Raw genomic sequence first — 24,444 nt, 5'->3', positions numbered from 1 at the left:
GTGGATTATGTTTTTCCAGGTAATCCTCCCACTTCTTAAAAGTGATCTTTATGAAGTGATTCAGTCCACCTTAGATGGACTGCTCTGCACATCTCTGCCTGTTTGGCTAGAAAACCACACCGCCCTAACTGTTGTCATGGCAAGTAAAGGTTATCCTGGAGACTACACCAAGGGTGTAGAGATAACAGGTGAGTGTCAGGGAGCAAGAGGTTGGAGTACAACGTGACAAGTGCCAGCACCACAGCAGACCCCCCTCTCACACTAAGGCTTGCTCTCGATAAGAGTGTGAAGCCATCAGAAACCTTTCAGAGGGTCTTAACCATGTTGCTTATTGGATATGTGTGTTCAAATATCCGCAATTACTGTATTCAGAGAACCGTTGATTTCCCTTCCTGTGCAAGGAAGACATAAGTGGCAGAACCACATCTCCCGAGTGTCACCCAGTGCAGCCTTCCACTTCCACCTGCCTAGAGCCAGGGTAATAATGAGATTCTCTGAGAGTCAGAGGAACATTAGTACAAAGTATATCAATAAGATATATTTTAGAGGTGAGGACTCTGAATTATCACAAATGCATACAGTTTTCTGTGGTTTGACCCCCCAGTTTACAGTGCACCCCATAGTCACTTGGATGGCAAAATTCAAACAGTTTCAAAGTTTATCCTTCTCTTTTTTTTCTCTCTCTCTTTATATAAAGTAGGTGAAACATCTCGTTAAATGATGTTAAATCTAAGTTCCAGTGCCATAAGTCCAAAGGCAGACCTCTGTGACCCCTAGCAGGCTATAGTTTGGCCACTCTCCGTGCTCCAGTAGTGTATTTGGGGGGTTTCCTTTTTTTTTTTCGAGATAGACTCTAGCTCTGTCACCCAGGCTGGAGTGCAGTGGCACGATCTCGGCTCACTGTAACCTCCTCCTGGGTTCAAGCGATTCTTCTGACTCAGCCTCCCAAGTAACTGGATTACAGGTGTGTGCTACCAGGCCCAGCTAATTTCTGTATTTTTAGTAGAGATGGGGTTTCACCATGTTGGCCCGGCTGGTCTCGAACTCCTGACCTCAAGTGATCCGCCTACCTCATCCTCCTCAAGTGTTGGGATTACAGGTCTGAGCCACCGTGCCCAGCCTCCAGTAGTGTATTTAATTCAACAACCCCATAAACTGTCTTGCCCAGACACCAAGTCCATGGCCTTATGAATCCCACGCATGGCAGCTAGGCAGGCAGTTAGGAATTGATTCCTTCTGAATATGGACAAAGAAAGAAATGGGCCAGAACCAAGATCCCTTGCATTGGTAAAATTTCCCTAAGATTGAAGTAACAAGTGTATAATAGTTCTGCCAGAGCAATATTGAGTTTTACCAGTACTGGCAGGCAGAGTAGCCATTCAGAATCACTAAAGGGCTTTGTGTTGTAAAAACACTCAGGGAAGATGTATATTAACAAACTACCAAATAGGATGCTAACAAAAGAAATAGAGACAGAAAAAGAAGACCACCAGGAGATGAAAGAATGGTTTTCTAAAAATTAAGAAAAAGTGTTATCTTTATATAAACTGTCCCCTTTGGTCACTTTAGAATTTAGAATATATAGTCTAATAATGTTTTAAGTATAAAGCTGTATCTGAGAGTTTAAAAATAATTCAAACTACAGTGAAGGGGTAGGAATTTGGGGCTGACCCCAAAACTTAATTTAAGCCAAGTTTGTCTTAAAATCATACAAGTGTTATAATAGTGAAAAGATTACTTACGTTTTGCATTGTACTGATCATATTGGTTATACTGAAAAGAAAGAAACTTAAGTCTCATGATCTGGTTAAAAAAAAAAAATCGGAAAAGAAAAAAAGAAGCAGCTTTAATTGAATAACTGTGATGAAAAGAAGTTCCTTTACAGGCCAGGCACGGTGGCTCACACCTGTAATCCTAACACTTTGGGAGGCCGAAGCGGGCAGATCACTTGAGGTCAGGAGTTCGAGACCAGCCTGGCCAACATGGTGAAACCCCGTCTCCACTAAAAATACAAAAACAATTAGCCAAATGTGGTGGTGCATGCCTATAATCCTAGCTACTCAGGAGGCTGAGGTGGCAGGATGGCTTGAACCCAGGAGGTAGAGGTTGCAGTGAGCCGAGGTCGCACAACTGCACACTCCAGCCTAGGTGACGGAGCAAGACTCTGTCCCAAAAAGAAAAGGAAGTTCCCGGCTGGGCGCAGTGGCTCATGACTAATCCCAGCACTTTGGGAGGCCCAGGCAGGCAGATCACAAGGTCAGGAGATCGAGACCATCCTGGCTAACACGGTGAAACCCTGTCTCTACTAAAAATACAAAAAATTAGCCAGGCATGGTGGTGGGCACCTGTAGTCCCAGCTACTCAGGAGGCTGAGGCAGGAGAATGGCGTGAACCTGGGAGGAGGAGCTTGCAGTAAGCCAAGATTGCACCACTGCACACCAGCCTGGGCGACAGAGCGAGACTCTGTCTCAAAAAAAAAAAAAAGAAAAGGAAGTTCCCTTACTCTTAAGGAAAAGATTAATGTGATCAGATGCAGGATTTTTGTTTCTTTCCTCATTAAACAATTGCTTTTATAATGAGATTTACGATAACACAAGAATTTAGGTTGTCATCCTAAAATAGCAGACAGTTCTTAGGAGAAAGAACTATTTACTCCTATTTACTCTAATTACTATTACATTGCATTAAAACCTGTCAGGGCCGGGCACGGTGGCTCATGCCTATAATCCCAGCACTTTGGGAGGCCAAGGTGGGCAGATCAGGAGGTCAAGACCATCCTGGCCAACATTTTCAAACCCCGTCTCTACTAAAAATACAAAAATTAGCTGGGTGTGGTGGCACATTCCTGTAGTCCCAGCTACTCCTGAGGTTGAGGCAAGAGAATTGCTTGAACCCAGGAGGCAGAGGTTGCAGTGAGCGGAGATCACACCACTGCACTCCAGCTTGGCAACAGAGTGAGACTCCGTCTCAAAAAATAAAAGAAGACCTGTCTGATAGGGAAGGTTCTTTTAAGTGAGATAAAGATCTTTAATTTTTATGTATTTATTTATTTGGAGACAGGGTCTCTGTTGCTGGGTTTGGAGCAGTGGTGCGATCACACCTCACTGCAGCCTCAAACTCCCAAATTCAAGTGATCCTCCCACCTCAGCTGGTGTGTGCCGCCACACTTGGCTATTATTATTTATTTATTTATGTAGAGGCGAGGTCTTGCTCTGTTGCCCAGGCTGGTCTCGAACTCATGGACTCAAGCAGTCTTTGCCTCAGCCTCCCAAAGTGCTGGAATTATAAGCATGAGCCACCACACCTAGCCAAGTTAAAAAAAAAAAAAGAAAGAAACTTGTGGAAATTGTAAATCACTTCACGGTGTGAAATACTGTTGCTATTTCAAATCATATGTCAAATATGCTCTCTTCTAGGGTTTCCTGAGGCTCAAGCTCTAGGACTGGAGGTGTTCCATGCAGGCACTGCCCTCAAAAATGGCAAAGTAGTAACTCATGGGGGTAGAGTTCTTGCAGTCACAGCCATCCGGGAAAATCTCGTATCAGCCCTCGAGGAAGCCAAGAAAGGACTAGCTGCTATAAAGTTTGAGGGAGCAATTTATAGGAAAGACATCGGCTTTCGTGCCATAGCTTTCCTCCAGCAGCCCAGGTAAAACTCTAAGCAAGTTAGCTGTAGTGCCATTTCAGAAACTGGCCTAAATGGCTATGTAGAACATTTCATTAACCCTATAAGTCATTCAGTATTCTTTTCTCTCTGTGGGACTGATACAATCTTGGTTTGTATTTTGTTTGAATCAAAACTGGTTATAGCAATACTCAAATTAAATGGAAAAAACTTCATGATAGCGTAAGTTTGGAAAGTTTAGTAAAATCACAGTGGTACTGATTTTTATTTGTTTTCTATTTTTTTATTTTATATTTTTAATTTTTTTAACAGGGTCTTCCTCTCTTGCCCAAGTTCTCATGCCTCAGCCTCCCAAATAGCTGGGACTACAGGCACAGGCCACCACACCTGGCTAATTTTTTTGTATTTTTTGTGGAGATGGGGTTTCACCATGTTGCCAAGGCTAGTCTGAAACTCCTGGGCTCAAGTGATCCTCCTGCTTTGGCCTCCCAAAATGCTGGGATTATAGGCATGAGCCGCTGCACTTGGCCTGATACTGATTTTTATTCCTTGCGTTATCACATAGTGTTGTATTTGAAACATAGTTCACAGTTTTATCAAAGAACTGAAGATGAGAATACTGGTCATCTAACTTTGTAATTTGATTTGATTATACTGTAAAGTTTGACAGTCTCATTTTATCACTGCGTTTGTATCTATTACTAAAATGTATTTTTTGACCTCTTACTGATTCATTGTTGATATGTACAAACTGTTGACTTGTAAAATCAATAAAGTCTTAGTTGGAAATGTGGGTGTTTTGATTTCTTTTTTTTTTTTTTTTTTTTTTTTTTTTTTTTTTTTTTGAGACAGAATTTTGCTCTTGTCGCCCAGGCTGGAGTGCAGTGGCATGATCTCTCCTCACTGCAACCTCCACCTCCCGGGTTCAAGTGATTCCCCTTCCTCAGCCTCCTGAGTAGCTGGGATTACAGGTGCCTGCCACCGTGCCCAGCTAATTTTTGTGTTTTTGGTAGACATGGGGTTTCACCATGTTGGCCGGGCTGGTCTTGAACTCCTGACCTCAGGTGATCTGCCTGCCTCAGCCTCCCCAAGTACTGGGATTACAGGCGTGAGCCACCGTGCCCGGCCTGATTTCTTAAAAATATATCACATTTGCTATTGTTCATGAAGTTCATTTACGGATAATGAATAAATTTTAAGACACAATTTTTTTACCAACGTAATTCAAGCTATACTGTTACCAAGAGGCAGGTTTTTTTAAAGTTTAAACACAGATTTTCCAAGAATCAAGAACATCAAAATACCATGCTAAAAATTTATTTTTCATTTAAAAATGACTAGATTCCATTGAAATGACCTATTTCAAGGGACTGCAATCTCAATTCTAGTCTGAATTATTTAAGTTATAAAGATGAAAAAATGGAAATGCCACAGTGTTAGTTGCTACTGGAGAAAAGGTTTTTTAACATCAGTCTTTGTTTTCTATCTGAGAGTGACCCAGAGCTGCTGGCTTTATTTGAGTTAACTGCCAATGCACTCAACTGTATTCTGGCAGCTTGTCTTTTTGTTTTTTGTTTTTGTATGCTTTTTTTAAAGACACTTCTATAAAAACATATATTTCTTCATGTATCACTGCATCCCAGCAGGCCAGAGTTCTCATTTTTGCAAGTCAAGACTACAAAATCTGCAGTGTCATTCACAAATTTGATCTCTAAATGTACTGCTCCGACTTGTGGGTCCTATACAGAAGGAAATGATGCACTGAGTATCTTTACCTGGTTTTGCTTTTGTCATAGTGTTTACTGTCCTCAGCTATTAGGAAACAGATACAGTTATATATTATTGAAATTAAGAACTCAGTTTAATTATTTAGGGATACTTGTGTACGGTTTTTACAAATCTAATTTTCACTTTTTTGACTTGATTAGGCATTCCTCTCTTGTTCATACCAAAATTGAACTGAGAAAAGTTGCAGCAAAATGTCAGTATATCTACTTTTAAACAGATGGTTGCCAGGGTCTGGGGTAGTGGGGAATGGGGAGTTATTTAACTGGGACAGACGTTCAGTTTTACAAGATAAAGGATTATGGAGATGGATGATGGTGCTGGGTGCACAGCATTATAATTGTATTCAATACTATTGAACTGTTCACTTAAAAATGGTTAAGATGCTGAATTTTATGTTGTGTATATTCTACCTTAATAAAAAATCGTTTAAAAGAATCAGTATATTTAGCAGCCTGTGAGAAGTACTTGTGGAAGAAATAGGTGATTGAGTTAGAATAGCGATTCTCAGGGATGATGTAATCAAGTCAACTGTGGAGATTGTTCAAACTCATTTCAATTCCCAGAGCCTGCCCTAGACCAGTTAAATCAGAATCTGTATAGATGTGGCCCAGGCACTGACTTTAAAAAAATTTAAGCACTTTAGGGTATGTGAAAATCACTTGGGATATCTTCTGCTTTAAATAATATTTTAAGATTAAAATAATTTTCCCTGGCGTTTAGGTGATGACTTGTTTTTAATTCTTTAGGAGTTTGACTTACAAGGAATCTGGAGTAGATATCGCAGCTGGAAATATGCTGGTCAAGAAAATTCAGCCTTTAGCAAAAGCCACTTCCAGATCAGGTCAGTGATCCTATACTTTGCTAATTCATTAACTTTGATATACATTGTGAATGGATTTGGGTTTTATATTTAACAGGAATATTTTCCAAAGCAATGCTTGGTTACTGTAAGTTTTGCCCTGCTTAAGCCAAACCCAGTCTTCTGCTTTCTTTTCTTTAATATTAAAGTATTTCTCATCTATCATGTTAAACTCAAAAGGATATGTATGCTCCTTTACTTTTTTTTTTTTTTTTTTTTTTTGAGACAGAGTCTTGCCCAGGCTGGAGTGCAATGGCACCATCTCGGCTCACTGCAACTTCTGCCTCCTGATTTCAAGCGATTCTCCTGCCTCAGTCTCCCAAGTAATTGGGATTATAGGCACCCACCATCATGCCTGGCTAATTTTTGTATTTTTGTAGAGACATGATTTCACCATGTTGGCCAAGCTGGTCTTGAACTCCTGACCTCAGGCAATCTGCCCACCTCAGCCTCCCAAAGTGCTGGGATTATAGGCATGAGCCACCATGTCTGGCTGGTCCTTTAGTATTTAATTACTTTCTTTTTTTTTTTTTTTTTTTTTTTTTTTTTTGAGACAAAGTCTGGCTCTGTCGCCCAGGCTGGAGTGCAGTGGTGCCATCTCGGCTAGCTGCAAGCTCTGCCTCCTGCGTTCACGCCATTCTCCTGCCTCAGCCTCCCGAGTAGCTGGGACTACAGGTGCCCGCCACCACGCCCAGCTAATTTTTTTGTATTTTTAGTGGAGACGGGGTTTCACTGTGTTAACCAGGATGGTCTCGATCTCCTGACCTTGTGATCCACCCGCCTCGGCCTCCCAAAGTGCTGGGATTACAGGGGTGAGCCACCACGCCCAGCCTTAATTACTTTCTTAATCAATTCTTTGAGCACATGGTGCAATCTCTCATACTCAGGAAGGGCATCTCTTGTTTCAGCCATTCTTATGAACAAGTGGTATGTATATACATGTTTAACCTATTAACATGTTACATGTTAATCTATTAAATGATTACATTCTCCCAGTTGATTTGATTATGTCATCTCTGAGAACAGCTGTTCCAATCATCTATTTCTTCCAGAAGTACATCTCACAGGCCGCTAAATATACTGGTTTTTTTAAACTAGTAGACATTTAAATAATTACATGTTTAATCTATTAAAATGTAGCAAGTAATTAATTTCCTCTCCAACAGGCTGTAAAGTTGATCTTGGAGGTTTTGCTGGTCTTTTTGATTTAAAAGCAGCTGGTTTCAAAGATCCCCTTCTGGCCTCTGGAACAGATGGCGTTGGAACTAAACTAAAGGTAATCAGACACCTTTGTGAATAAAGGCCTTTTAGGAAAGACGAGGAAATTTATATCAAATATGTATTTTTCTTCTCTTGACATATATGAGCTAAAAAGGACCATGCCAAATAACCATGTAAAATGGCTAAAATATCTGCACATTTCTAATAACAAATTATTATTTAGATTATATTTGGATGGAAGGGTACTTTAGAGGATAAAAAGGGATGCTTTTAGACCAAGTAGCTTGTCAGAATTTCGTGTTCTTTTGTTTTTAGGTGTTAAGAGCAGCTAGCCAAATGGATAAGATACAATTTTGAACTTATTCCCTAATGTGGATGTTTATATTGTTCTTACATAGATTGCCCAGCTATGCAATAAACATGATACCATTGGTCAAGATTTGGTAGCAATGTGTGTTAATGATATTCTGGCACAAGGAGCAGAGCCCCTCTTCTTCCTTGATTACTTTTCCTGTGGAAAACTTGACCTCAGTGTAACTGAAGCTGTTGTTGCTGGAATTGCTAAAGCTTGTGGAAAAGCTGGATGTGCTCTCCTTGGTATGATCAGCCATTTTAATCAATAACATGTCATTCTTCTTTTTGTGTTTTAGCCCTATGTAAAAATGTGATCAGTGCCAATGTAGCTAGCAAGAGAGACTGTATATCACAAGATGCATATATGCGATATGCACAAATGAAATATAGGTAAAACTACCTGAATTAAATTTAGAGCCTGCTACCTTCAAAGCCCTCCTCAAGGGTTTGTCCACTAGACCCGTACTCCCAAACTGTCAGGCAGGCCTTATCTTTCTTCCCAATTTTTGGCCACCTTTTAACATCCCCATCAGTCTCAGTAGCCTCCTCAACAAACAGGTCTAGGAGTTATTTCCTCCTTATTGACCCCACGGTACAGGCAGATGGGTTCCTGGCATTCCGGATCTTAACTAAAGCCAAATTTTCCCATAGAGTGACATAAATAATAATATATGCCCAAGTTTTATAGAAGTGTCTTTATACATGAAATGTTTGAGCAAAATGAATCTGTAGGTTGATCAAGGAACAAAACAACCTCTTTTTTTAATTAAAAAAAAAAAAAGGGAGTCTCTCTCTGTCACCCAGGTTGGAGTGCAGTGGTTCAATCACAGCTCACTGCAGCCTTGACCTCCTGGGTTCAAGGGATCTTCCTGCTTCAGCCTCCCAAGTAGTTGGGAACTACAGGCATGTGTCACCAACCCAGCTAATTTTTGTACTTTTTGTAGAGATAGGGTTTTGCCATGTTGCCCAGGCTGGTCTTGAATTGCTGGGTTCAAGCTATCTTCCCATCACAGCCTCCCAAAGACACTGCCTCTTTTTTTTTTTTTGAGACAGAGTCTTGCTCTGTCACCCAGTCTGGAGTGCAGTGGCGCAATCTTGGCTCACTGCAAGCTCTGCCTCCTGGGTTCACACCATTCTCCTGCCTCAGCCTCCCGACCGAGTAGCTGGGACTATAGGTGCCCGCCACCACACCCGGCTAATTTTTTCTATTTTTCAGTAGAGATGGGGTTTCACCGTGTTAGCCAGGATGGTCTCAATCTCCTGATCTCGTGATCCGCCTGCCTCGGCCTCCCAAAGTGCTGGGATTACAGGCATGAGCCACCGTGCCCGGCCAGAAACTGCCTCTTTTATATGACCATTTAAACCAGAAATTGTGCCATCTTGCATCTGCGCATGTGTGCATCTAATCTCAGCTGGTCTACCCAGGACCCCTTGAGCACCAACCCTAGTCCTCCACATGACCCTTTTCCACGCTGACAAGATGAAAGAAACAACCAAATTGCAGGCACAATTGCGTAATGATGGAAAAGAAACAGAAAGAAGGTGGTTCAGCTACAGCAGATGATAAAAACTTCAGTTCTCCTTAAGAAGTTAAGGGTAAACAATATCTCTGGTATTGAAGGGGTGAGTATGTTTACAAATGAAGACCAGAGATCCAGTTTAACAACCTAAAATGCTGGTAGCATTTCTCTGGGGCAGTGAACACTTTCACCATTACAGGCCATGCTGAGACAACGCAGCTGACAGAAATGCTACCAGCATCTTAAACCAGCTTGGTGCAGACAATCTGACTAGTTTAAGGAGACCGACTGAGGCTCTGCCCAAATAGTCTGTGGATGGAAAAGCACTGCTTGCTAATGGAGGGGATGGTGATGAAGTTCTAGATCTTGTAAGGAGTTTTGATGAGGCTATTAAGAATGAGGCAAACTGAATTGAGTCAACTTCTGAAGAAGAAAAAATATGAAGTAACTAGGAGCTGCTATTTTACATTATGACTGCTTTCTGAAATTGTTTATGGATCTGATAAAATTTAGATCTCTAATATTTTAAGCCCCATTCCTGTTGGACACTGCAGCTCTTTTCAGTTTTTGCTTATACACAATTTCTTTTTTTTTTTTCTTTTTGAGATGGAGTCTTGCTCTGTGGCCCAGGCTGGAGTGCAGTGGCACAATCTCGGCTCGCTGCAACCTCCACCTCCCAGGTTCAAGCAATTCTCCTGCCTCATCCTCCCAAGTAGCTGGGATTACAGGCATAAGCCACCACACCTGGTTAATTTTTGTGTTTTTAGTAGAGACAGAGTTTCACCATGTTGGCCGGGATAGTCTCAAACTCCTGACCTGATCCACCTGCCTCGGCCTCCCAAAGTGCTGGGATTACAGGCGTGAGCCACGATGCCCAGCCCACAATTTATTCTTTGTAGCTAATTAAGCTAAAGAAGCCTGGGAATAAAGTTTGAAACAAACAAAAATTGCCTTTCAACCACCGTTTAGAACACAGTTTCTTATTTGGAGTCTGCCTATACCTTATATCTTGACATGATATAATTGTAAGTAAAATGCTATACTTTTTAAGCTAGGGTATTTGGAATTGGGCAGTCCCAGTTAAGTCACTTCTTTAAGGCTGTATCATCACCTGAAAAATGGACTGATTATAAAGATCAAATACATATGAAAGCAGTTTTGAAACTAAACAGCTATAGAAATGATGTTATATTCAACTGAGCATTCATTCTGTGAAAGCAGTGGTGTTTGGCGGCTGCATATATACTTGTAGAGGTGCTACCTAATCTCACCCTTTGTGGAAACAAGTGCTATTTCTCCTGAAATCATGCTTGGTGGAAAGTTCTGTTAGACAGCTGGTAGAGTACATTTTCTTAAATATTTGCAGAACATAGCCATGTGTTAGTTGTTCATGTTAAGAGTAGCCTGTGCCACTGTTTCCTAGACAGATTTATAAATACTCTGATTTCTTTGTTCTTGTCTTATCCCACCAGGAGGTGAAACAGCAGAAATGCCTGACATGTATCCCCCTGGAGAGTATGACCTAGCTGGGTTTGCCGTTGGTGCCATGGAGCGAGATCAGAAACTCCCTCACCTGGAAAGAATCACTGAGGGTGATGTTGTTGTTGGAATAGCTTCATCTGGTCTTCATAGCAATGGATTTAGCCTTGTGAGGAAAATCGTGGCAAAATCTTCCCTCCAGTACTCCTCTCCAGCACCTGATGGTTGTGGTGACCAGACTTTAGGTAAACTCCCTCATGTTTAAACTGTCCTGCTTGGAAATGCCTGAGCAAGCATTTAGTGGTTTTAGTCTCTGATTACTTAGAGCTAAAAGGGAATGAATTACCTTGGTTTGCTACTTGGTCATTATTGTAGAGCTGGTGTCATTCTCCAGGTTGATTTTTATGTTTTGGTTTTCTATTCATAGGCTAAGTTTTTGTCTTCTCTCTTCAACATGCAGGGGACTTACTTCTCACGCCTACCAGAATCTACAGCCATTCACTGTTACCTGTCCTACGTTCAGGACATGTCAAAGCCTTTGCCCATATTACTGGTGGAGGATTACTAGAGAACATCCCCAGAGTCCTCCCTGAGAAACTTGGGGTAGATTTAGGTAAGATCACTAAAACGAACTTCTGTTCAGAAAATTGCTGAGGAAAAAAATGCATTGTGCGAGAAAACTATGGGTAGTTAATGTACACATGATTACACATGGAAAATTCTTAATCATTGGGGGTTTTGGGAGGGAAAAACTCGACCCTTTTCTATCTCCTTTTGCTTCATTATCTGTATTTATAAGACATAAAATATTGTCATGTAATTGGCTTACATAAAGTTGAAGTACTCGATAAGTAGGTCCTCCAAGGGGATTGGTAACTTCAAGCTCTATTAAGATGGAGCCCTACACACCAGGAAAGGAAATGTTAGCTATTAAGTAATCCATATTCGAGATAAAAGGACCTAAACCAAGGCATAGAGAAGGGAGGCACATTGGAGAATCATTTTATGCTTAGAAGTAAAAAGAAGTCTCAGGTTTCTAGTTAAGCAGGTGAGTAGGTGGTAACATCATTAACATAGGAAGAAGAGTAAGTTTGGAGTAGAAGGTTTTTAAATCTTCAGTGTGTTTATTCCAAGGTGACTGTGAGCAGAAGTTGAAGTCATGCTGAAGATAAATTGGGTGGTTATTTGCACGTAGTAATAGTTATAGCCAAGAGAATGAGGGAGACCAAAAGGTTGTTTCTCAAAGTAGAGTGACTGAAAAGAACAGTCCAAAGCAGAGGGTAAACCATGTAAAAGTATTATCATCAAACCAACATGGGATTTTTTCTTTTCTTTTCTTTTTTTTTTTTTTTTTTTAGGCAGTCTCACTCTGTAGTCCAGGCTGGAGTATAGTGGCACGATCTCAGCTCACTGCAAACTCTGCCTCCTGGGTTCAAGCGATTATCCTGCCTCAGCCTCCCAAGTAGCTAGGATTACAGGCACCCGCCACCATGCCCGGCTAATTTTTGTATTTTTAGTAGAGACAGGGTTTCACCTTGTTGGCCAGGCTGGTTTCGAATTCCTGACCTCAAGTGATCCGCCCGCCTCAGCCTCCCAAAGTACTGGGATTACAGGCATGAGCCACCGCGCCCGGCCCCAAGGTAGGATTTTAACGTGACACTGGTCCGCAGTGTCAGGTACAGCACAAAGATCTAGAATAAGCACTAGAAAAAGACCAGTGTATTTTAGAGTTAGGTCAAAAGTCAGTTTGCTGGACATAGATACCACCCACTAGATTGTTGTGGCAGAGTTGTGGAGACAATGGGTAGAGATTTCTGTTTGAAGAAACATACTGGTAAAAGGGAAGTGGAATAATTTTATGCATGCAGCAAAAGTGAGGGACAGAGTCCTCCCTCCCTGTGTTCTTTTTTGTTTTTTGTTTTTCGTTTTTTTTTGTTTTTGTTTTTTGAGTTGGAGTCTCGCTCTGTCGCCAGGCTGGAGTCTCCAGACTGGAGTGCAGTGGCGCAATCGCAGCTCACTGCAACCTCCGCCTCCCGGATTCAACTGATTCTCCTGCCTCAGCCTCCCAAGTAGCTGGGACTACAGGTGCCCGCCACCATGCCCGGCTAATTTTTGTATTTTTAGTAGAGACGGGGTTTCACCGTGTTGGCCAGGATGGTCTCAATCTCTTGACCTCATGATCCACCCGCCTTGGCCTCCCAAAGTGCTGGGATTACAGGCATGAGCCACTGTGCCCGGCCCCTCCCTTCCTTGTTTTTGTAAAATAAAGTCAGAGAAACTTTTCCAGCTATAGTCAACTAATACACATTGGTTTGAAGGAGTAGAAACTGAGGGAGTTTACATAAAATAACTTCTCTGTGAAGTGTTAGTGAGATGAGCAGGCCTGGGGTGGGAGCTTGAAGAGAGGAGTGGATAAAGCAGTCAAGGTCAAACAGGAGTGAGACAGCGAGCAGGACTGAAGGCACAGGTGAAGGTGAAGCTGCTCATGTAGTTTTTCTCCCAGAGTAAAAGCATGTGTATAGCCTTGAAGCAAGAACAGAAAAAAAATAGATTAGTTAGGTTGATCCAGCTGAACTAAGCAGGTATTGGGGTCATTCATTGGGGAGAAGCAGTCAGAGTGATAGAGGTGAGTAGATATGGTGAGCTAACCCAAGAGTCAGAGCGTATGTGAAGCTCGGAGAGAACTGAAGAGTCAGAGGTAGGTTGTGTGGAAGTGAGGAAATCGGCAAGGGAAGCTGGGAGAGTGGTCAGATGGGATTTCAGCCTAGTCAGGGAAGCAAAACAGACAGGCCAGGCTAGGCTGGGTGGGAGTCTCTTCCAGGTCCATGGACTGAGCATAATAAGGAGTTGAAGGATTCATAGGAGGGTGAAACTAGTGGTTCAAGACATTCCTTGGGTAGAAATGCTTTCTGGTGAGCATATATAAGAACCTTAATAAGTAGTTCATTCATCATCCTTTTCAAATAGTTAAAAAACAGTGGCCTGCTGATGAATGGGGAAAGGAGGCAGGACTGATTTGTGCATTTGCCAGTTTTTGTGGTATAAATACTCCCATCATAGCTGCTTTAAAAATGACTGTTTAACAGTCTCTACAAGCTGGCTCTAGCACACCACTAGTTAAAAACAACATAGTAGTCACCTCATTAAGAAACTGAAAGTGATATAGCCATATTCCTGAAAGCAGTTATAGTTTGAGTTACACAAATGTCTGTATTCCAATAAAAGCCATTGCACAATTCCTTGCATCAGCCTCTAAAGTTTCTTCCAGGAATCATACTTTGCCAACAGATTTAAGTAAGGACTTCTGGGGGTTTTTTTGTTTGTTTTTTATTGAGACAGAGTGTCACTCTGTCGCCCCAACTGGAGTTCAGTGGTGCGATCACAGCTCACTATTGCCCCAACGTCCTGGGTTCAAGTGATTCTCCGACCTCAGCCTCCTAAGTAGCTGGGACCACAGGTAACACGCCACCACACTTGGCTATTTTTTGCATTTTTAGTAGAGACGGGGTTTCACTACATTGCCCAGGCTGATCTTAAACTCCCTGGCTCAGAGCAATCTGCCCATCTCAGCCTCCCAAAGCGCTGGGATTACTGGCATGAGCTACCACACCCGGCCAGGACTTTTCAACATTAAAATTACAACTTACATTATTCATGAAGTACTTGTTCATTTATAGAAGCTAGACTCTTAGTCTGCCAGTGTTTTTTCCTATAAATATTTTGTAAAACTTCACTAAAACAAGATCATAATTTGGTAATCTGCTACTTGCCCTGCCATTAAATATGTCATCACTATCTCCTTGTCTTAGTAGCATCATTTTTGATAACAAGTATTCCATTTTACAGATGTACCACTATTTAGTTTTAAGTTGCTATTTACTTTTAACTATTGAGAGCATAGTGAACAATGTAGTTACTAAATCTGAGCTCAACTATTAAGAATGGACATTTCCCAGCTACTATAAATGGAATTGAATCTAAGAGTCATAGACATGTGATTCATTTTTATTTTTATTTATTTTTATTTTTTTAGACAGAGTCTCACCCTGTCGCCCAGGCTGGAGTACAGTAGTGCGATCTCAGCTCACTGCAACCTCCACCTCCCGGGTTCAAGTGATTCTCCTGCCTCAGCCTCCCGAGTAGCTGGGATTACAGATGTGCGTCTCCATGCCCAGCTAATTTTTGTATTTTCAGTAGAGATGGGGTTTCATCACGTTGGCCAGGCTGGTCTCGAACTCCTGACTTCGTGATCCGCGGGCCTCGGCCTCCCAAAGTGCTGAGATTACAGGCCTGAGCCACCGCACCCGGCCTCATTTTTAAAATTGTATCAACTTCAGGCTGGGCATGGTGGCTCACCCCTGTAATTCCAGCACTGAGGTCAGGAGTTCAAGACCAGCCTGGCCAGCATGATGAAACCCTGTCTCTACTAAAAATACACACACACACACACAGAGACACACACACACAAATAACCAAGTGTGGTAGCACATGCCTATAATCCCAGCTACTCGGGAGGCTGAGGCATGAGAATAGCTTGAACCCAGGAGGCGGAGGTTGCAGTGAGTTGAGATTACGCCATTGCACTCCAGCCTAAACGACAGAGAGATACTCTGTCTCAAAAAAAAAAAAAAATTGTATCAACTCCAAAGTATTAAAAAACTGATTATCAGCTGAGCATGATGGCTCATGCCTATAATCCCAGCGCTTTGGGAGGCTGAGGCAGAAGAAGCCCAGGAGGTCAAAACTAGACTGGGCAACATGGTAAGACCCTGTCTCTACAAAAAAAAATTTTTAAATAGCCAGGCATGGTGTCGCATGCCTGTAGTCCCAGCTACTCAGGAGGCTGAAGTGAGAAGATCACTTGAGCCTGGGACATCAAGGCTACAGTGAGCCGTGTTCATGCCACTGCACTCCAGCCTGGGCAACAGAGCCAGATCCTGTCTCAAAGAAAAAAAAAATTATCCAATAAATAAATCAAATAAATAGGCAGAACTGATAGTAAACCTTATTATTTAATAAAAAGCTGAGTTCACATTGGCTTCCCTTTCTTAAGAGCATCATAAATAATTTAATTCAGTATAGTTTTTTTAAAAAATCAGATCCCATAATCGTAGATTCCAAAGAACTATCCAGATTCTTTTTAAATTCAGAAATGTTGTGTGTGTGTATATAGACCTTTACCGAAAAATTTTTATTAGAGATTTTTGTTGTATTATTTGTGATAAGAGAGAATGTATTCTTTTTTTTTTTTTTTTTTTTTTTTTCAATTTGAATCGGAGTCTCACTCTGTCCACCAGGCTAGAGTACAGTGGTACCATCTCGGCCCACTGCAACCTCCACCTCCCAGGTTTAAGTGATTCTGCTGCCTCAGCCTCCTGAGTAGCTGGGACTACAGGCGTGCGCCACCACGCCCAGCTAATTATTGTATTTTTAGTAGAGAATGGGTTTCACCATCTTGGCCAGGGTGGTCTCGATTTCCTGACCTCGTGATCCGCCCACCTCGGCCTCCCAAAGTGTTGGGATTACAGGCATGTAATCCAAAGTGTTGGGATTCTCACGCCCGGCCGAGAGAATGTATTCTTATAGCAGACCTAGGAAGTCTAAATTTTAAAAAGAATGAGAGGGAGAGGGTGTTGATCCGCCTTCCATTAACATAACTTTTCTTGAGGAGTGTATCCATTTTCTCTAAATATGTAGATAAGCCATCTAGTTTTGCATTGTACTTTGGGTGCATTTTGGTCATCGCAAAGACTCAGCCAAACATTCACAAAAGGATGGTATACTGACCTTTGCTGGAATTCAGCTACTAGCTCATCTGATCCATTAGGGAATGTCTAAGGGTCTAGTTAGTTAATGTAGCACAAAACCTCACTCATTTGTGAGTACTGGCCAAGTGTGTCAACAAAAAAATGTTCTTAATGTCTAAGGTACAAATGGATCCCCAAATAAAAAGTTCTCAGAGGCCAGTTTATAGTTTTACCCTACATAAAATAGCACAGCCTGATTATAATTTCCACATCTTTGAATATGTGCATACTTTTGTACTTTGTGTGAGAAGGTAGGAAAATCAAACAATTCGTGTCTATTTTTTTCAGATGCCCAGACCTGGAGGATCCCCAGGGTCTTCTCATGGTTACAGCAGGAAGGACACCTCTCTGAGGAAGAGATGGCCAGAACATTTAACTGTGGGGTTGGCGCTGTCCTTGTGGTATCAAAGGAGCAGACAGAGCAGATTCTGAGGGATATCCAGCAGCACAAGGAAGAAGCCTGGGTGATTGGCAGTGTGGTTGCACGAGCTGAAGGTACTTGCTCCTTATTCATTTTTAGATATATAATTTTAGCTGTATAATTTTAGCTATACCTCAGCCTTGCCTCACAAGCTTTCTGCCCACCTTTTAGTGCAGCCATCGCTATGGCAACTATCTTTACACAGATGTAACATGACAGCACCCACCCCAGCGATACCACGTATCTCTTCATTTCTGCCTCAGAACTAAGCATTCATGCATGCACAGCCACACCCCACAGGATCGCTTCCCAAAGTAATCTCCCTACACACAAGACCTCATGGCTCTGCTTTGTCACTCAGCTCAATTCAAGGAATAGCGAGCAAGCACCCTGACAAGTACTGTATCAGTCAGGACTCTGCGAGAAGTGCTAGAACTTGGCAGAGGGGCAGAAAATCCACTCAGATTCACTAACAAAGACGTCACATGCTTGCTTTGGCAGGACACATACTAAAATTGGAACGATACAGAGAAGATTCACAAAAATAAAAAATAGAAAAAAAAAATGTCAGACCCTGTTGACTTTACCTGTATCTGCCTTTCTTTCCTCTATTGTGTAGGATTCATTTTCAAGCGGGTTCTCCAAATGCCGGCAAGATAACATCCTTCAGCTCACATTACAATAAGAAAGAGAGACCCAGCCGGGCGTGGTGGCTCACGCCTGTAATCCCAGCACTTTGGGAGGCCGAAGCGGGTGGATCACGAGGTCAGGAGATCAAGACCATCCTGGCTAACTCGGTGAAACCCCGTCTCTACTAATAAATACAAAACATTAGCCGGGCGTGGTGGCGGGCGCCTGTAGTCCCAGCTACTCGGGAGGCTGAGGCAGGAGAATGGCGTGAACCTAGGAGGCGGAACTTGCAGTGAGCCGAGATCGCGCCACTGCACTCCAGCCTGGGCAACAGAGCGAGACTCCGTCTCAAAAAGAGAAAAAAAGAGAGACCCTCTTTTTCTTAACATCGCATATCAAGCCTTTAAATGGCTTTGCTGGGTCACATGCTTATCCCCGAGACCAGGAGATCATGGCACTACTGTGGGTGGTCTCACTAGGAAGATTTGGGGAGTAGGGGCAGAATACTGGCAGGCAGTCATATATATCCACCGTGCACTTCAAGATAGTGATGTGATCTGCAGCTTTTAGTTGAAGTAATTACATATGTTCACCTTTTGGAAGTTTTTATGAATGAGTAGTGTTAAGTGATACAAATGTGTTGTTCATTTTAGTCCTTGCATTATCTTATTTTCAGGATAAAACATACCCTAAAGTTTTCATAAAATATTTTTCTTTCCATTATTCCTGTTAATTCACAATTGTTCTTTACTTATTTATGGATATGTTTGAAATGAAGGTTCCCCACGTGTGAAAGTCAAGAATCTGATTGAAAGCATGCAAATAAATGGGTCAGTGTTGAAGAATGGCTCCCTGACAAATCATTTCTCTTTTGAAAAAAAAAAGGCCAGAGTGGCTGTCTTAATATCTGGAACAGGTGAGATGTGGCTTCCCCTTCACTGTAGAGCTGTTGACTGCCCTTCCTTTCCTCCCCGCACTCTTGTGAGATTGTAAGGTCACTCTCGGCAGAGTCTAGGGACTGGGGGGAATCATGAGGGTTGTCTTTGTCTTTTCAGCATTCTTAGTCTTTCCACTTTTCTTAGGAATTTGAGACAGCTCCCAAAGAAAAAAGTAAAGGATGTCAGAAAGCTGGTTAAAGAGAAACCAGAAAAGATAGAAGCTCCAGCTCATTTTGTATCATAGCTTTGTTGTTGAAAAGTCTGAAAACAGTTGAGGAATTTTTATTGTTATCTTATTAATAAGAAGAAGTTTATGTTTGACCTTTATGGATAGAGGGGTAAAGTAATAAGAGTATTGTATTCTCTCAGATGGATGTAGCCTGATTTTTTTCCCTCTATTGTAAGTAACACTGCTATGAACATTCTTGCAAATATTCAGTATGTTCTTAAATGCATATGTGATTTTTTTTTATTTGATGGCCAAGATCATAATGATTCTTTTTGAGACAGTCTTGCTATGTTGCCCAGGCTAGAGTACAGCAGCTATTCACAGATGCAGTCATAGTACACTGCAGCTTCCAGCTCTGGCCTCAAGCAATCCTTCCACCTTATTAGCCCCCCGAGTAGCTGGGACTGCAGGCATGCAGCACCACAACCAGCTCTGATATTTCTTCAGGATTCATTCCCAGAAGTTTAATTGCTTTACAGGTCGATCTTAAGGTTTTAATGTACTTTAGGCCCAAGTTGATAATAAAGCAAAGAAGCTATTGTAAGATGCAGCCATAAAAAAGAATAAAACCACATCATTTGCAGCAATATGGATGGAACTGGAGGCCATTATCCTGAGTGAACTGCCTCAGAAACAGAAAACCAGATATTGCATGTTCTCACGTATGAGTGGGAGCTAAACAGTGGGTACATGTGGACATAAAGATGGAAACAATAGGGCCGGGTGCTGTGGCTCACGCCTGTAATCCTAGTACTTTGGGAGGCTGAGGCGGGCGGATCACAAGGTCAAGAGATCGAGACCATCCTGGCCAACATGGTGAAACCCTGTCTCTACTAAAAATAGAAAAATTAGCTGGGCATGGTGGCACACGTCTGTAGTCCCAGCTACTCTGGAGGCTGAGACAGGAGAATTGCTTGAACCCTGGAGACAGAGGTTGCAATGAGCTGAGATTGCACCACTGTACTCCAGCCTGGAGACAGAGCAAGACTCCATCTCAAAAAAAAAAATAAATAAATAAAGATGGAAACAATAGATACAAAACAGGGAAGTGTGGGAGAAGAGGTGAGGGTTGAAAATTTTTCTATCAGGTATAATGTTCACTATGTAGGTAATAGGTACACTAGAAGCCCAATCCCCACCATTATACAACATTCCCATGTAATAAACAAGCGTGTGTACCCCCGAATCTAAAATTTTTTTTTTTAAAGAAACTATTGTAAGAGTCATAGCATAGTGGTTTGTTCTTGAGAGGGTCAGTTTTTCTTGCTTAATTAAGCAGCTTATTTCTCATCAGTCAGTTTTAACATAATGTTATACTGTTTCTACTACAATGCTAGATCACAAGATACAGAATTTGTGGGAGCAATTACATATCCTAGGAGCAATTACATATCCTAAACCACGTCATTTGCAGCAATATGGATGGAACTGGAGGCCATCCAGGAATATCTGTGCTTTTCACAATCTATTAATCCATTATCCCAAGAGGAAGGGAGTTTTTTTAATTTTTAATTTGTATGGGTACATGGTAGGTATATATATTTATAGGGTACATGAGATCTTTTGATACAGCCATACAACCTGTAATAATCACATCCCTGTAAATGGGGTATTCATCACCTCAAGCATTTATTCTTTGTGTTACAAACAATCCAGTTATTTTATTTCAGTTTTTTTTTGTTTTGTTTTTGTTTTTGTTTTTGAGATAGAGTCTCACTCTGTCGCCCAGGCTGGTGTGCAGTGGCACAGACTCGGCTCACTGCAAACTCCGCCTCCCAGTTTCAAGTGATTCTTCTGTCTCAGCCTCCTGAGTAGCTGGGATTACAGGCACCTGCCACTATGCCTGGCTAATTTTTTGTATTTTTAGTAGGGATGGGGTTTCATCATGTTGGCCAGGCTGGTCAGGCTGGTCTTGAACTCTTGACCTCAGTATGATCCGCCTGCCTTGACCTCCCAAAGTGCTGGGATTATAGGTGTGAGCCACCACATCCAGCCTCTTCCAGTTATTTTAAAATGTGTAATAAATTATTGTTGACTATAGTCACCCTGTTATGCTATCAAACACTAGATTTTGTTCATTCTAACTATATTTTCGTACCCATTAGCATCCCCTCTCCCCGTCTCTCCCACTACCCTTCCTAGCCTCTGGTAACCATCATTGCACTATCATCATGAGTTCAACTGTTTTAATTTTTAGCTCCCACAAATAAGTGAGAACATGTGAGGTTTGTCTTTCTGTGCCTGACTTATTTCACTTAACTTAATGACCTTCCGTTCCATCCATGTTGTTGCAAATGACAGGATCTCATCTTTTTTATGGCTGAATAGTACTCCATTGTGTGATGTACCACATTTTCTTTATCCATTTGTCTGCTGATAAACATTTAGGTTGCTTCCAAATCTTGGCTAGGGAGAATAAACATGAAACTGCAGATATCTCTTTGATACACTGATTTTCTTTCTTTTGGGTATATACCTAGCAATGGGATTGCTGGATGATACAGTAGCTCTTTTTTTTAATTTTTGAGGACCCTTCAAACTGTTCTCCATAATAATTGTACTAATTTACATTCCCAATAGTGTGTGACGGTTCCCTTTTCTCCACATCTTCGCCAGCGTGTTATTGCCTGTGTTTTGGATAAAAGCCATTTTAACCGGGGCGAGACAATATGTCATAGTTTTGATTTGCATTTCTCTGATGATAATGATGTTGAGCACCTTTTTATATACCTGTTTGCAATTTGTGTGTTTTCTTTTAAGAAATGTCTATTCAGATCTTTTGCCCATTTTTAATCAGAGTATTAGATTTTTCCATAATGAATTGTTTAAGCTCCTTATATATTCTGGTTATTAATCCCTTGTCAGATGGGTAGTTTGCACATATTTTCTACCATTCTGTGGGTTGTCTCCTTACTTTGTTGATTGTTTCCATTGCTATACAGAAGCTTTTTCCATATTTACTTTAGTTGCCTGTGCCAAGAGAAAGGGAATTTAGAAGCCTCACATATCACCAGTCTTTTCCAAGACATTTATTCAGAAAATTTGACTGTCCCCTATTCAAAATGGCACATCTCTTTTTTAAAAAAGTGTGAGGTTGGGCGCGGTGGCTCACGCCTGTAATCCCAAATTTGGGAGGCCGAGGTGGGCGGATCACCTGATGTCAGGAGTTCCAGACGAGCCTGGCCAACGTGGTGAAACCCCATCTCTACTAAAAATACAAAAATTAGCCAGGTGTGGTGGTGGGCTCCTGTAATCCCAGCTACTCAGGAGGCTGAGGCAGGATAATTGCTTGAACCCGGGAGGTGGAGGTTGCAGTGAACCCAGATCGTGCCACTGCACTCCTAGCCTGGGCGACAGAGTGAGACTCCCTCTCAAAAAAAAAAAAAAAAAGAAGAAGTAGTATGAGCTCACTGCTGTTTTTCTCCCTTCTCAGGATCGAACCTGCAAGCACTTATAGACAGTACTCGGGAACCAAATAGCTCTGCACAAATTGATATTGTTATCTCCAACAAAGCCGCAGTGGCTGGGTTAGATAAAGCGGAAAGAGCTGGTATTCCCACTAGAGTAAGTTACTTGGGAAAATATCTTTGCTGTGGGCCATATTTAAGCTCGTAATCTGCCCTCACAGGACCCTGGTCTATGGGCACTTGTTCTTGGGACTTCGCCATTTTGGGTGGGTGCTGGGCTTGCCTTCTTCATCCTGTCCCTTTCTTAATAATCTCTCTATCAGGTATATCTTTACAAGGAAGTGAAGTATGGTCTGTGTAAAGGTTGAGTTTTTAATTATTTTTGGTAATTCATTGAAAAGGGTTGTGCTTATCTTTTTCTATTACAGGTAATTAATCATAAACTGTATAAAAATCGTGTAGAATTTGACAGTGCAATTGACCTAGTCCTTGAAGAGTTCTCCATAGACATAGTCTGTCTTGCAGGATTCATGAGAATTCTTTCTGGCCCCTTTGTCCAAAAGTGGAATGGTAAGCAAAAATTATTTGACATCACATTGGGAAATCAATTGAAAATGGTCTCCAGAACAGATAACTTGCCAAACAATCCCAGTAGTGAACACCCATCCCAGAAATCCAACTCCTGTTTGACTTCGGATCTAGATAGGAAAACGTATTCCTTTAACAGAATACCCAGGATTTTTAAATTCTGACCACTATGCTTTTTTTAATTTTTAGGAAAAATGCTCAATATCCACCCATCCTTGCTCCCTTCTTTTAAGGGTTCGAATGCCCATGAGCAAGCCCTGGAAACCGGAGTCACAGTTACTGGGTGCACTGTACACTTTGTAGCTGTGAGTATGTCTTTTTCTACCAACATAATATTAGTAGTCAGATGTAAATTACACTGGCTAGAAGGTAATGTTCAAAACTTTTGCTTACTTTTCCAGGAAGATGTGGATGCTGGACAAATTATTTTGCAAGAAGCTGTTCCCGTGAAGAGGGGTGATACTGTCGCAACTCTTTCTGAAAGAGTAAAATTAGTAGAACATAAAATATTTCCTGCAGCCCTTCAGCTGGTGGCCAGTGGAACTGTACAGCTTGGAGAAAATGGCAAGATCTGTTGGGTTAAAGAGGAATGAAGCCTTTTAATTCAGAAATGGGGCCAGTTTAGAAAGAATTATTTGCTGTTTGCGTGGTGGTTTTTTATCATGGACTTGGCCCAAAAGAAAAACTGCTAAAAGACAAAAAAGACCTCACCCTTACTTCATCTATTTTTTTAATAAATAGAGACTCACTAAAAACAAGACTAGTTAGTGCAGCATATCTGAGACATACAGTTTTCTTGGTCTTTTTTATGCTCTTTTTCTAACTGTCACCCCCTCTTTTTTTTTTTTTTTGGTATTGCCTGACAACATGACGAATCACCTCCATGTTTATAAGTTTTATGTTTTCAGCTGGGCACAGTGGCTCACGCCTGTAATCCCAGCACTTTGGGAGGCCGAGGCAGGCGGATCATGAGGTCAGGAGATCGAGACTATCCTGGCTAACACAGTGAAATCCCATCTCTACTAAAAATACAAAAAATAGTTAGCTGGGTGTGGTGGTACGCACCTGTAATCCCAGCTACTCGGGTGGCTGAGGCAGGAGAATCGCTTGAACCCAGGAGGTGGAGGTTGCAGTGAGCCAAGATCATGCCACTGCACTCCAGCCTGGGCAACAGAGCGAGACTTGTCTCAAAAAATAATAATGGGCTGGGTGCGGTGGCTCACACCTGTAATCCCAGTACTTTGGGAGGCTGAGGCGGGCAGATCACGAGGTCAGGAGATCGAGACCATCCTGGCTAACACGGTGAAACCCCGTCTCTACTAAAAATACAAAAAAAAAAAATTATCCTGGGTGTGGTGGCGGGCGCCTGTGGTCCCAGCTACTTGGGAGACTGAGGCAGGAGAATGGCGTGAACCCGGGAGGCAGAGCTTGCAGTGAGCTGAGATCGTGCCACCGCACTCCAGCCCGGGCGACAGAGCGAGACTCCATCTCAATAAATAAATAAATAAATAAATAAAATAATAAGTTATGTGTTTTCTGATCTTTGATCATATGCTTTTGAAGCCATGACTGCTGGATG

At 41.8% G+C, this 24,444-nt stretch overlaps 1 protein-coding gene across 9 annotated transcripts in view; it reads left to right on the top strand.

Moving 5' to 3' along the window:
• Positions 1–23,623, top strand: part of GART (phosphoribosylglycinamide formyltransferase, phosphoribosylglycinamide synthetase, phosphoribosylaminoimidazole synthetase) — a 38,209-nt gene extending 14,586 nt beyond the window's left edge. For 8 of the 9 annotated variants that reach the window (XM_034947927.3, XM_034947926.3, XM_034947925.3 and 5 more), the window contains 13 exons: positions 20–188; positions 3,417–3,648; positions 6,159–6,253; positions 7,438–7,547; positions 7,891–8,089; positions 10,839–11,090; positions 11,306–11,458; positions 16,941–17,147; positions 18,482–18,619; positions 22,304–22,434; positions 22,706–22,847; positions 23,055–23,170; positions 23,267–23,623. In XM_034947927.3, the coding sequence (XP_034803818.1) occupies positions 20–188; positions 3,417–3,648; positions 6,159–6,253; positions 7,438–7,547; positions 7,891–8,089; positions 10,839–11,090; positions 11,306–11,458; positions 16,941–17,147; positions 18,482–18,619; positions 22,304–22,434; positions 22,706–22,847; positions 23,055–23,170; positions 23,267–23,458 (2,136 nt within the window). In that variant the 3' untranslated portion in view covers positions 23,459–23,623. Of the gene's footprint in view, positions 1–19; positions 189–3,416; positions 4,414–6,158; positions 6,254–7,437; positions 7,548–7,890; positions 8,090–10,838; positions 11,091–11,305; positions 11,459–16,940; positions 17,148–18,481; positions 18,620–22,303; positions 22,435–22,705; positions 22,848–23,054; positions 23,171–23,266 lie in introns of those variants that run through there. The other variant, XM_063601316.1, reaches the window with a different exon arrangement.
• Positions 23,624–24,444: the final 821 nt, after the last annotated feature.

This window comes from Pan paniscus, chromosome 22, assembly GCF_029289425.2.
Source record: "Pan paniscus chromosome 22, NHGRI_mPanPan1-v2.0_pri, whole genome shotgun sequence".
Classification (NCBI taxonomy): Eukaryota; Metazoa; Chordata; class Mammalia; order Primates; family Hominidae; genus Pan; species Pan paniscus.
This window is presented reverse-complemented; position numbering and strand designations above follow the sequence as displayed.